The sequence below is a fragment of the Engystomops pustulosus genome, chromosome 9 (assembly GCF_040894005.1).
Source record: "Engystomops pustulosus chromosome 9, aEngPut4.maternal, whole genome shotgun sequence".
In the NCBI taxonomy this organism is placed as follows: Eukaryota; Metazoa; Chordata; class Amphibia; order Anura; family Leptodactylidae; genus Engystomops; species Engystomops pustulosus.
Genome location: NC_092419.1, coordinates 8,747,559 through 8,761,563, shown reverse-complemented (window position 1 = coordinate 8,761,563; position 14,005 = coordinate 8,747,559). Strand labels below are relative to the sequence as shown.

Below are 14,005 nucleotides of genomic sequence, written 5' to 3'. Positions count from 1 at the left end.
CCCCCAGTTTGCCAAGCACTTAAAATAAATTCACATACTCACCTTTGGGTGGTCCCGATGTTCAGCGCGGCTCCACAATGCTCAACGCGGCTTCTCTTCTGTTTTCAGTCTGCTGTAACAGCCAGCAGAGACGCGGCCATGCACTCTGCCGGCCGGCGTGCAATATGATGCGGCCACTGATGGCGTCATAGTATGCGCCGGCGGCAGAGTGCATGGCCGCATCTCTGCTGGCTGTTACATCAGACTGAAGAGGAGCCGCGTCAACATTGGGGAGCCGTGCCATGCATTGGGGATGCCGGAAGGTGAGCATGTAAGTTTTTTTTTTTTGACTGGTGTATAAGCCGCGGTGAGGTTTTTCAGCACATTTTTTGTGCTTATACAAAGTATACACGGTACTTTAATGCAATCATTTATGCCATCAGAGACGAGAGAGAACTTTCATCTGGTATGTACAAGGTCTTGATGCATTGGTGTTGGGCTCTGGTGTTATATTCAGAATTTTTCTGTCTACGGTGGGCTCCAAGGTGAACTTCTGCAGTATGGTGGTTATGAAGAGGAAGAGCTCCATGCGGGCCAGGCCTTCCCCTAGACATACACGTTTTCCTGACATAAAAAATAGAGTTTTAGAAAACATCTTGCTCGATTTTCCTATTTGACAATTTTAAGATAATTGTGCAAGAGGTTCCCCAGTTAAGTAATCCTAAAAAAAACCTTGTCATTGTTGATATGTTAACTTAATAATAATGATGCAATGCGTTATTTTTGCTAAGGGGGCGCTGTGGTGCAATTACTTTCTGCCTGTTCCAACACAGATACTGTTATAGACAGATTTCCTACAAATTACATAAAAGTCAAATATAGTTTAATTTGTCAGGTCGGTCTCATATATTAATGAATAATAAACCAATGGAACAATCACATAAATTCAAGAACATTTGGACCAACCGGACATACATACAAATCTCAAAATCCTTATTAAATTTAAAAATATTGAACCTTATTTTTAAAGGAAATCTACTGTCAGGAATCTACTTATTCTTTAAATGTAACAAAAACCTAATCACTTTTTATTATTTTCTAAAACCTGATCCCTGAGTTTTTATACTTTATTCTTATGGTAATTTTGCCGCTCTGTGCACATCATTGTAGTATGTGCACATTACCAGCCGGAGGGGATCCCTTGCAGAAGTTCCAGGTCCCTTGCTGGCTACACTGAGCCCACAATGCGTCGGGAACCATTGCGCCATGTGGGGGGGGGGGGGAGGGGTGAGGAGTAGGTGGGCTCTACAGGGACTACTTGGGATGTAGATAAGCCTTAATCATCAAGTTATCTAGTATAAGGATATACAAAAGTGAGATCGTGCTCCTCTAAGGTAGATAAAACACAATTAAATAGTGGAGACCCCTATTTACCCCTAGTAGGGTGGGGGGTTTACCTTATAAAAGTCTTTCATTAAATATCCAGGAGGAGCTGCCCACCAGTCAGATACTGTGTGTAGACTGCTCTTGGTGGTCAGTACTTGGGGAGACCACGGAGGGGTGACTGGAATGGCACTAGCTGGATGGTAATCGTTCAGGAGAGGTGTCCACACTTCATAAGTATTGGTTTAAATGTTGCTTTATTGATGATGCATTTCGGAGACGCACCGTCTCCTTCTTCAGATCAATGCGTGTAGCAAGTGTTGCTGAGAGAGTTGGACTACTCACAAAGTTACCAGAGGCTACTCCATAACCCATAAAAATATAATAAAGTATATAAACTCAGAGGTTAGGTTTAAAAATAATAAAGGTGCTTAGGGATTAGATACATTTAGGGAACCTACCATCAGAATCTAATTACTAAGTCGATTCCTTGAAGTAGTTCTGATGTCTTACCTGCGGAGAACGCCAGAAATGCATCACATTTCTTGAAGAAACCTTTCTCATTTAGAAAGTGTCCAGGGTCAAATTCATTTGGGTTCTTGAAATATTTAGGATCTTTAAGGACAGAGGTCAGGAGTGGAAACACCATGGTGCCCTGAAAATGAAAGCATAGAATTTTAAGTTCTATAAAAGTGTTAGGCCTTGATGGTAGTATGACGATGTTGAGAAGACCACCATGGCTTTGTTGGCATGAGATGTCCCATGAAGTGACTGTGCAGTGCTTGGGTTAGGAGTGGCCCCAAAGTTATGATGGGTCTGCCAGGCACCATTGATGTGTCACCACCACCCGTTGCTGCTCTTTGGAAGGGATAGTAAGGTGTGGTGCACACAATGGGAAATAAGTCCGGAGAGTTGGGGTCCTAAAGTGAAAGTTTTCTTCTTGACTGAAGAAATTCAGGTGCAAAGCAAAGCATAGCGCTGACTTCTCCAATCTCCTCCATGGCAGAAGAATTGTTAATACTGAGGAAAGGCCTGAGCAAGATGTCCTTCTCTTTCTCAGAAGGCTGGTACCCTGGTCGCAGGGTAGGAGCCCAGAGTCTATGGTAGAGCCTTAGCTACTCTTCTGGTTGTGCAGTAGACTGGCCGTCCTCTCCACCAAGCTCTGGTCCTAAACTGCAAAACACTAAGGGCTGGGATTGTTCTCTTTATATAGCTTCCACCAGGGGAGGAGTGGTTAGATTTTGGCAAGAAAACAATGATAAAGTGTTTCCCTGTAGACTTACATTGAGTCCCCATAATATTTTATGGCAGCAAGATTGTAAAGTGTAAACAACTTTCCAGACAGCACCTGTCATTCTAAAGGTCAAGGTGTCTGCTTGTCTGCTGAAGTTTTTCAATGTTTTCTTCTACAAAACAATCTGTGGAAAATGACTGCTTTCTTTGAGAGATACACAGTCAGAAATGTCTCTCAATTGTTATTAACCCTTCCTAATAGTCGATACAGTAATACACAGAAAGTATATAACAAAACATTATAAATTGGTATAAAAATAAGAAGTGCTGGGTCCACATAGAGAAAATATACAAATGTCCAAAGTGTAATGCTCCTCATCACATGGCACTACTTTTGCGTTCACCTTACAGACTGCTCTTTGACATACACAAGGTAGAATAAGGTAGACTGAGGTTTATAATGTACAGTCTTAAATAAACTGAACTAATGAGGAACAAGCAGGAGAGGTTGACAAGACCAATATACTGCACCTTAGGAATGTGATATCCTCTGAAGGTTGTGTCCTTGCAAACAGCATGGGGCAACCCCATGGGGGCAATATCAGCAAATCTCTGGATCTCGTGGATCACGGCGTCTGTGTAGGGCATTTTACTCTTGTCTTCTATCGATGGACATCGATCTTTCCCAATCACAATTTCAATTTCCTTGTGGATCTTCTCTGAAATTCACAAAAATAGAACACAGGATAGTCTGGAATCATAGTCCAAAAATATCCACAGTGCGATGACACATGGATGTATTCATAACATAGGGTATTTAACACTTTGGTTGCATCAGGGATGTACATGGTTGCACTTATTCTAAGATTTAGTCAGTTGTCCTGTGCCTAAATAGTGCCTTTAAATTACCCATCCCCACATTCAGTTTCCTCTAGGTTCTTCCAATAAGTATAAATTAAAGTATAAATTAAAAGGATATACTCATGTATCCATATTTCCTCACACATAAGCGTCTTCTACTCATTGCCTATAGTAACCAATCACAGCTCAGAGCTCATATTAATGACCTGTGGCAGAATAGCAACCAATCACATCTCAGCTTCCAACTTCCACAGCAACAGACAATGGCTTTTGTATACGGTGGTTAATAAGTGGATTTTGGAAAGCGCGGAGTGAATATTTAGGCTCCAAGCCGAGTCTATGACGTTCCCTGAGTCACAGAGAGCGACTGTGCAAAATATATATTTTGTTTTTTCAAAACTCCATTAGATAAAGCCAAACAATGATGAAAAGTCAGGTGGGGTGGAGTTAATAGTAAACTGCATGTACAAGTCTTGAGTAGCTTGACTGACCCTACAGGACAGGTACATTTATTACTCAACTTTTATTTATTTATTATGTTATGGAGAGTGTTGAAGTGCTTACTAGTTCAAGTAGGAGTCTTTGAAAGAAACAGGTAGGTAGTCCTTTCTGTGGTAAGAGTCTCCAAAAATAGAATGTTTATGGCATCCCAGAATAAGTATTGAGCCTTCTTCTTAAAGTGAGAGAACGGAGAGCACTAGACAGTCACAGGGGGCTCTCCGAGTCTCTCTATCAACAAGAACCCAATAATTGCAGGTTGTCTCCAGGGTGCAGCTGCACGCCGCAATTTCCGTTAGATGAAGAGCCGGTGTAACGATCTGGGTCTGGTTTTGGAGTCTAAGTGTTGTAACTTACTTGAGTTATTGCAGGCAGGAATCGTAGTCAGTAAAGCCAGGGGTCGGAACACAGGAGAGGCTTAGCAGTACAGAGGAGCAGGCAAGTATCATAGTCAGGAGGAAGACGGAGGTCGTAGCACAGAAGATCAGCGTCAGTATTGAGGGAGCAGGCAGGTATCACAGTCAGGAGGAAGCCGGTGGTCATTGCACAATATAGGAGTCAATCGCAGGAGAGAAGGAGACAAGCTAGACTACAGGCTGGAAGGATTTATAGGCAAGGTTGGGTTTAAGTAGGAAGTCCAATCTAGAAAGGGGTGGAGTAAGACCAGGGAAACAGGAACTAGAAACTAGAAAAACTAGGCCAAGGATAAGCACTGGAGCTCTTCAGAGAGTTGCATAGCTCAGTTGGTAGAGCTGCAGCCTGGGACAGCGGAGTCCGCTGGTTCAAGTCCTGACAGCCGGTGTCAAAGCCAAGGTCGCACAGGAGCAATGTGGTAAGTAGAATTCAGTCTTCTCCAGATCAAAAAGCTTCTTAAGGGGAACAGTTACCATCCCTGGAAACCCAGGGTATAGGCCATTCTTGTTCATAAAATGGTCACCGATAGAGAGTCTTGTCATCCCTAATGTCCTTGACCAATCTACACATGATCTACCTAACAGGACCTTATGATTGTATTCAGTTTCATGACTATCACTGCCATGGACTTTGTCAGAGCAGCTACAGGATCAGTTGTGGAGATGAGGGAGATTTCCAATAAACGGAAGAATATATAATAAGGATATTTACAAATACATGGGGATTATCTTGTTTTTTATGATATTCAAGCGTTTTATTAAAAAAAATCATCGAAATTGTTACCTTGAATTTCTGGATATTTCATGAGTATCAAAAATGCATATCTCAACGTCAAACTTGTGGTCTCCGTTCCAGCAAAGAATAAATCAAAAATAGTCCCTTCTAAATTTGCCTCATGAAATTCTGTGTCTGGATTTTTTTTTTCCTAAAAAGTTAGATTTTAATATTATTTCATTGTTGATCGAATTATTCCGAGAGCAAACAAAAAGTTTCAAAAGTTACCAGTGGCATTAAAAAGGGGGCGATTTATGTAAAAAGTTACTAAAATAGTCCCTACAGGGGGTCAGTGTAACTTTTTAACATTACTTCCCACTAAATGGCGCTTTGCTTCTGCCACTCTCCTGGTCCCTGCTGCACACTATAGCACAGGCAGTCCCCTACTTATGGACACTCGACTTAAAGGCGACCACTAGTTAAAGACGGACCCCTCTGCCCCCTGTGACCTCTTGGGACCACTGTGGATGTTACTATAGTCCCAGACTGCAATGATCAGCAGTAAGGTGTCTGTAATGAAGCTTTATCTGCATCTACAATTTTAAAAGATACAGTTTTGACATAGATACAAATTCAACTTAAGAACATAAACAGAATAAGAGCCAATTACTGGTTTGAGTAATATCAGGGATCAAGCAGTGACTGGCTAAGTAGCCTTTTTTAGTGCCTCCTGTAGTGTCAGGAGGCACCCAGGAAGTTGAGTGCATAAGGATCGGGAAAGGCGCGGGGAAAGGTTTATTATTTTACCAGCCTCCAGTAGAGGAGTAGAGTCCCATTTGTCATTTCTTAATAAAACATATTGGGGGTCATTTATTAAGGGCCCGATTCGCGTTTTCCCCGCGAGTTACCCGAATATTTCCAATTTGCGCCGATTTTCCCTGTATTGCCCCGGGATTGTGGCGCATCGGCACCAGCATGCACGCGACGGAAGTCGGGGGGGCGTGGCCGAACGAAAACCCGACGGATTCTGAAAAACCGCCGCATTTTTTAAAAAAAGTGTCGCGAAACTTGCACTTACCTTCACCAGGAATAGGGCGGTGAACTTGAGTGCATTCCGGCGGGCCTCGGGGAACTTCAGCGCAGCAGCACCACCTGGTGGACGTCGGAGGAACTGCCTTGGTGAATCCCGGCCGGACCCGAATCCACCGCAGAGAACGCGCCGCTGGATCGCGAATGGACCGGGTAAGTAAACCTGCCCCATTGTCATGTGATCTCCTAAATGAGTTATCCCAAAAATATCTCTGATCCAAGTATTATTATTATGTACATGTACCTCTCCCATCTTTATGAGGAAGCAATCTATGAAGTCTCGAGGGCAGTTCTCATCCAGGGTGGCTCGATGGGTTTTCACCATCTTCTTACTAAACTGTGTCAGATCATCAAAAATTTGGAACATCTTCTGATGAGGACCAGGGATGTAGGCCATTATTTTTGGAAATATATTAAAAAGCTAATATGGAAAAAAAAAACATTGAATCTTGCTTTTGTGATAGTGAAATGTATGATATGAAGTATTATGTTGAACACACAGCATCACATACAGATCAGTAGCTGAAAATGGAAATAGAGAATGGGAGAGGAAACATAGTTCTGTTCTTTGTGGAGTGGTCAGACCTCATAACTAGAGATGAGCGAGCATACTCGTCCGAGCTTGATGCTTGTTCGAGTATTAGCGTACTCGAAATGGCTCGTTGCTCGGACGAGTATTTTGCCTGCTCAAGAATGAGCTTTCACTTAAAGGGCACCTACCACCACAAATCTACCTATAAAGGTAGATCGGGTGGTAGGTGGATCAATGGGACGTGAGGATAGCCCTTTTAAGGGCTAATCCTCACGTCCCCGCACTGTTTTGTAAACTTTTATTACCCTAATATGTTAATTTACTTATGCGGCTACTGGGGCGTGGAGTAGCCGCATCTGAGGTTACACGAGGCGGCTACTCCACGCCCCGGTAGCCACATTACCCCTCCTACTCACCATGTTCGGCGCGCAGCTGCTCGTAGCTGCGCGCCCTCGTCCGCCGATCCTGCCATCTGCGCATGCGCAGAACAGCAGGCCCGCGTCTGTGCAGCCCCGGCTTCAGAGCAGTGACCGCGCAGGCGCGGGCCTGCTGTTCTGCGCATGCGCAGACGGCAGGATCGGCGGACGAGGGCGCGCAGCTACGAGCAGCTGCGCGCCGAACATGGTGAGTAGGAGGGGTAATGTGGCTACCGGGGCGTGGAGTAGCCGCCTCGTGTAACCTCAGATGCGGCTACTCCACGCCCCAGTAGCCGCATAAGTAAATTAACATATTAGGGTAATAAAAGTTTACAAAACAGTGCGGGGACGTGAGGATTAGCCCTTAAAAGGGCTATCCTCACGTCCCATTGATCCACCTACCACCCGATCTACCTTTATAGGTAGATTTGTGGTGGTAGGTTTCCTTTAAGGAAACACAGTGAACACAGTGAACACAGGGTCATTTAAGGATCATTTAAGTGAAGAGCACAGTGAACACAGTGAAGAACACATTGCAGATGTTTCCGTCCATCTGTTAACTTATCAGAAGACATTAGTGCAGAAAGGTGTTCTTCACAATAGTATGTGAAGAACAATAAGTGTGAAGAATCTTCACACATATTGTTCTTCACATACTATTGTGAAGAACACCTTTCTGCGCTAATGTCTTCTGATAAGTTAGCAGGTGTATGGAAACATCTGCAATGCGTTCTTCAGTGAAGAACTCATTGCAGATGTTTCCATACATCTGCTAATTTGTCAGAAGACATGAGTACAGAAAGGTGTTCTTCACAATAGTATGTGAAGAACAATATGTGTGAAGAACACATTTCAGATGTTTAACACGGGTCATTCTCCTTTTTGAAGTTCCACGAATATTCCATTGAATAAAAAAACTAAGAAACAGGACTGACTTCCTTATTTCTCATTAAAATGACACATTTTATTGCAGAGCCTTGGTCGCCTTGAAAAATGCTGGAGTCTCCCGTTGACTTCAATGGGGTTCATTATTCGCTAAGAGCACACGAGCATCGGAAAAAGTTTGACCCGAGTAACCAGCACTCGAGCATTTTAGTTCTCGCTCATCTCTACTCATCTCTACTCATATCAGTCCCCATATATTAACTGTATTTTTTGGACTATTAGGCACACAAAAAATCAAATGATTTTCTCAGAAATCAAAAGTGCGCCTTAAAGCCCGGTGCGCCTTATATATGAACCGACCATGTTTAACAAGAGCCCCGCCATCAATATCCTGCAAACATCCGGAACCAATGCATGCTGTAGACCGGGCACACTGGCTCCTGAAGAGCACTGGCACCGCAATACCAACATCGTGCCCCTCCTTGCATCGGAACCGGGCAGTAGCATGGAGAGACCGGAGCCACGACCCTGCAGGGCTGGCAGTGCCACCGGCGAAGGGACTCGGCAGTGACGGGAGGAGGCAAATCGGAGGATGGCAGTGGACTCTACTTACGCCCAGAGACCACACAGGGCGCGAACCACAGGCACCATAGTGCGGACCACGTGACTTCCTCATCGTCGCACGGACTCTCTTCTAACCCGAGCAGCCACCAACAGCCTTATAATCAGGTGTGCCTTATATATGAACCTAGACATCTTAGCAGGGCTTTATTGATAATGTGCCTTATAGTCCGAAAAATACGGTAAATAGTATCTAATCTGCAGTGACCAGATCTGGCCACTAAACTCAGAACTGTTCTGTCTGTATCCTTTTCTATTTTCTGTGTGAGATCAAGTTGTCTGGGAGGATGTCAGAAAATTCAAACATTGACGACCCATATTATATAGGTCACATACAGTATATTTTTAGTCTGGCAAACATATTAATTCTGTGTAAATTCATGTTCACTGCATTATACCCATATACATTCTAGATGCTGTGTTGTACTTACTTGGCCAGATCGAGTGTTAGACAACTCAAGAATATCCTGGATATATGACAAGAGAGTCAAGAATTTTTGGTCTTCATAGTCAAACCTTTTTCCATAAACAATGGAGCAAATTACATTGGCAACAGCGAGACGTGTCATATATGTGGGGTTAAATGGAGCATCTGTAAATTTAATAGAAAGAGGTTGTCAGACACCGCTACTACTATATGATATAATACAACAATTGGAAATATATGGAACATATAAAAAAATGAATACATGGAGGCCTAGGAAGATGGCGGCTACCCAACAGCTGTATAATACTAATGGTCATTAGTAAAATCAATTCCGTTCTAAATGAATGCTGAGAAATATTTTTGGATTTTCACCCACCTTTGTCCATCATAAATTTTTTAGTAAGGAAGCCGGCTTCTTCTTGGACTCTTTCCTCAATGCTCCTCTTTCCCATTCCAAAATTTCTCAAAGTTGTTAGAGAAAATCGACGAAGGGTTTTCCACCTTTTGCTGTTGCTTGGAAAAACTCCTGTAAGTCCAAAATGTAAATGGTTAAAGGTTTCACCAGAAACATGGTGGCCTTCACCAGAAACATGGGGGCCTTCAACCAGAAACATGGGGGCCTTCACCAGAAACATGGGGCCTTCACCAGAAACATGGGGGCCTTCACCAGAAACATGGGGGCCTTCATCAGAAACATGGGGGCCTTCAACCAGAAACATGGGGGCCTTCACCAGAAACATGGGGGCCTTCAACAGAAACATGGGGGCCTTCAACCAGAAACATGGGGGCCTTCACCAGAAACATGGGGCCTTCACCAGAAACATGGGGGCCTTCACCAGAAACATGGGGGCCTTCACCAGAAACATGAGGGCCTTTAACCAGAAACATGGGGGCCTTCATCAGAAACATGGGGGCCTTCACCAGAAACATGGGGGCCTTCACCAGAAACATGGGGGCTTTCTTTCAAAAATCATAATGTATCTTCCATAGTGGTTACTATTAAAGTAACTTTAACCAGTAGATGTAAGAGGCTTTGTTTGGCCACATCTGTAAGTTTTTCAAGGTTTGTGATTAGTTTAGTTTCTACAGAACGTGAAATAGACATGATCAGGTTTTCAGCCTCTGGTTGTTACAAAGAAGTGGAACTTTAGCAAATTTCATTTTTAAGATAAGTTACATAATGAATGGACATTGTTTACATATAATTCAGCATCCCTTTTAATGTAGCGTCTTTTGGCATCTGCATTGTTGCTTCTGTATATGTCAGGATCTACACTGCTCTGCCAGATCCATTCTAGTACCACTTGCAATGGACTTCACCATGTAATGAATGTCATCAGGTTCTAAAAACACTGTCTATTCTTTTGCCAGAAAATGTCATTTAAAGTATATTACATCAAATATGACTAAATGTACAAAAAATTAAAATTATCTGATAAAACATGTCAATGGTCCTTGAGGAGAAGGACATGTTGTCCTTGACTGACCTTGTCTTACTCTGACCACTGTCGACAAAGAATTTAACTTTCTGCTAAACAGTGGATACCTATTGATAAACCTGCCCTGGTGAGTCTATGGGGGGCAAATAGTTTGGCAATTTCCAGTATACTATTCTTGAGAACACTACGGCAATTTCAGATTTAGAAGATACTTTTATACTTTACAACAGAGCTAGTGTTTTTGAAGTGTCCTCTTGAAGACCACTGGAAGTTCTGAATGGCCATTAAGTGTCATTGTTAGTGAAAAGACCAGGGCCATATGTGGCATGAGGTGGGATGAAGTTCCAGCCCAAGGTAGCAGATGACAGACCCCTGATGGGGACAGCAGATTGCCTGAAGCACGGAATAGCTGGTAAGTCTGTACTACCCGAAAAATCATTTACAACGGTGTCTTTAAGATGCAAGTGATGTGCAGAGCAGAGAAGTGCTGATACTTCAGACAGTACCACTCTGCATGATTCATATATCCCGGCGTGACGCCATACAGAGTGACACAGCGCCTCTACGAGCTTGGCCCACAGTATACTATAATTTGATCAGGGAAAATATATAAGATATTTTATACGTGGGGCATGTACTCGTACATAATTTTCTGTATAATTATTAATACAGATTATTTAGGCGCAAAGTGTAGGACATTGTTATCCAGGTGTAATTATACTGTAAGTGACTGTGGCATTTTTATGGGTGCAGTGTGGAAATCTTCTGCATGGAGCTGAAAACATCAGTTGCCGGATGCAACAGTGATAAACCATGGCCGGAAGAAGTCACAATGAAGTTGTCTTCCTGATGGAGAAGATCGTCACCCTTAAGGTAAGATGCAACTAATGTCTGTCGCTGACTGATACTACTGTGTGAGACCCCATCAGCCTGTGTAGTGTCAGTAAGTCCGTGGGGCTGTGTGGTTGTATTGTAGATGCTATTTTGTCTGTGAATTTGATGGGCTGTATATAGCAGCGGTTTAGGGTATAGAGTGCTGGGGGGCAGCATTAAACTTTTCCTCTCAGGCAGCAAAAGGCTAGAATCAGCCCTGGAACAGACACATTAAAATTGTTGTAATAAACCATCCCCAGGGAATGGCCTAAATGCATTTAAGCTTACCAAAATCTTTTGTTAAAAACTCTGATGCTCCTGTGTCTCCTCTATCACTAAACGCATCGCTGTGGTCCACCAAGGCTTCCTTCACCGCATCGTACCCGACCAGTACAACCGTCCGAAGGTTTGCTAGGTAGATGGTGTAGACAGGTCCATACGTTTTACTCATCTAGACACCATAATAAAATTGCAAATGTGACATATATTCAGTTTATACCTTTTATATCTCTGAGTTATAATGTTTTTTTTCTGGAAACTTGGAATACTCCATAGAGGAAGGAATTTCAAAAATAAGTTCTTCTATCCTCCTCCAGCACTGCAGTGATCTGTTCTCTGGGCTCTTCTAACCAGGACAGAAGGTTCAGGGATCATAGGATCCACAGCCAATCAGTTGCCTCCATATGCTCCAGTGACTTAACGTATTTGAGAACAACTGGGGCCACAGAAAAACCTCTATGGGGCCCGCCATATGGAAAAAGGCATTGTGAGCCAAAAGGGATGTAAAATGGAATATAATTCTGGTAGAAGCCTCTACTGTGTTATCATAGATTCTTATTTCTTACAAAGGAGGGACCCAACTTATCCAGTACAGATAGCTTCTTGATTTCAATAGCCAACGTGTCATCCCACATTTTACCTGTGGTGGCGCTGCAGGCACATTAAACACTTGGTTCTGAGTGTCCCCAGAGATTTTAGTTGATCATTTTTATCTGCTTATTATAAATGCAACTTTCCAGCAATACCCAATCAACTAAAAAGAAAACATCTATTGTTTTTTACAGTAAAATGTATCTCATAGTATCCACTACTCATTTAGAAATAGCTTTAATATTATACATGGTTTATTAATTATGTACTTGGGTGCAAAGAATATAAATCCTCTAAAGATCCCTATTTTCATCACCGAATCCCTATGACGTGGGAGCTATAACAACAGATTTATAGGGCAAGTACCCCAATAAGTAAGTGTACTTACCTTAACTAAAGACTGTGGTATTTCAGTGGTGCTGATCTGAAGGACATTCCCTAGGATGGGTAGAGGGGTAGGTCCTGGGGGTAGATTTTTCTGTTTCACCTTGCTCCACCATTTAATGAGATATATTAGTAGGGTGACCCCAGTAACCAGGAGAAGTGTCGCTGCAATGCTCAGAGCCATTCTGTGCCCTGAGACGACAGCTCTGTCTGTACTATGCCCGTTGTACTTATATGACCAGGTAACGGGCACTCATCCAACATGTGATCTTTGGGCAGAGGCTGTCATATCTAGAGGGCAGAGTAACAATTGTATTTCATAATATATTGTGAATAACATTCTAGTTTATACTTCAATAATAAAGGAAAGCAGTTCCTATCACTTGTCCTGGTCAACTGCGAAGCCTAGTAGCTCCTAAAAGCTAGTTCCAAAACAGCAGTGCTGTTACCTAAGCCTTCTGTCCGGGATTACAGCTCAGACCAATATGGCTCAATTCAATCGCATAACGTATGACTCGGTTCGAAGGAGACTGACCCTTTTTTTCTATCAAGATATTTTCTCCATTTGTGGAGGAGCCATCATGGTACTGGCTTAGATGCTTTTGTTGATATATACCATGGTATCTAAGGAGTTGAATGCCTGAAAAGAGACAGTGGGGCAGATTTACTTAAGTTGTCCTGTCGCGATCCAGTTGCGTTGTCTGACGAAGATTCGGGTCTGTTCATGCGCCCGAGTTCCTGCATCCGTTGCTTCTTCGCCAAGGTCCGCCGGAGTTCACCTGCTTCTTTCTGGTGCTTGTAAGTGCGTGTCTTGCGACACAATTCTGAATGTTAAATCCTGTGCATTGTTCGAATCTGTTGGGTTGTCCAATGGCCAGCCCCCCGATTTCTGTCGCGTGCAAGCCGGCGCCGTTGCGCCAAAATCCGATCACATGTGCCAAAATCCCGGGACAATTTGGCACAAAACGGAAATCGTTGGGAAACTCGACAAAAATGTGTCCAACGGGCACTTAGTAAATGAGCCCCGGTCTCTTCAATGTTTAATCAAGTTCCAACAAGGTTTTTCACCATGGAAAAGGTCCATAGATAAAGCATTACACCTTTCCCCGTGCTGAAGAGTTTTATTTATAACATCCCGAAATTAACGCTCAAGCATCTTGGTTCAGGGTAACTAAGCTCATTGTAGCCTAAATCAGGAAGGGTAAATCTATGGCGCAGATAAAAAGATAGAGAGTAAAATGTTTCTAAAAATGCATTTATTGTACTCACAAACATAAAAGTTTAAGCGCTTTTCATTAAAATCCAAAACATTCAAGGCAGAGAGCTTTACACGCCCAAGAGTAGACAGGGTTTCTCCACTGTTGACCATTGAAGCAAAGTATCAGTG

General features: G+C 42.9%; 1 protein-coding gene across 2 annotated transcripts; it reads right to left on the bottom strand.

The window, feature by feature from the left end:
- Positions 1 to 246: 246 nt before the first annotated feature.
- On the bottom strand, positions 247 to 12,827 carry LOC140077738 (cytochrome P450 2A4-like). Of its 2 annotated transcripts, XM_072125173.1 has the most exons (9): positions 12,623 to 12,827; positions 11,653 to 11,815; positions 9,429 to 9,578; positions 9,057 to 9,217; positions 6,416 to 6,592; positions 5,152 to 5,293; positions 3,127 to 3,314; positions 1,876 to 2,017; positions 247 to 603 (listed from the first exon to the last, which is right to left on the bottom strand). In XM_072125173.1, the coding sequence occupies exons 1-9, from the start codon at positions 12,800 to 12,802 to the stop codon at positions 419 to 421; spliced, it is 1,488 nt and encodes a 495-aa protein (XP_071981274.1). In that variant the 5' UTR covers positions 12,803 to 12,827; the 3' UTR covers positions 247 to 418. The 2 variants fall into 2 exon arrangements, with proteins under 2 accessions (XP_071981274.1, XP_071981275.1); XM_072125174.1 differs by lacking the exon at positions 6,416 to 6,592.
- Between the last annotated feature and the right edge of the window lie 1,178 nt (positions 12,828 to 14,005).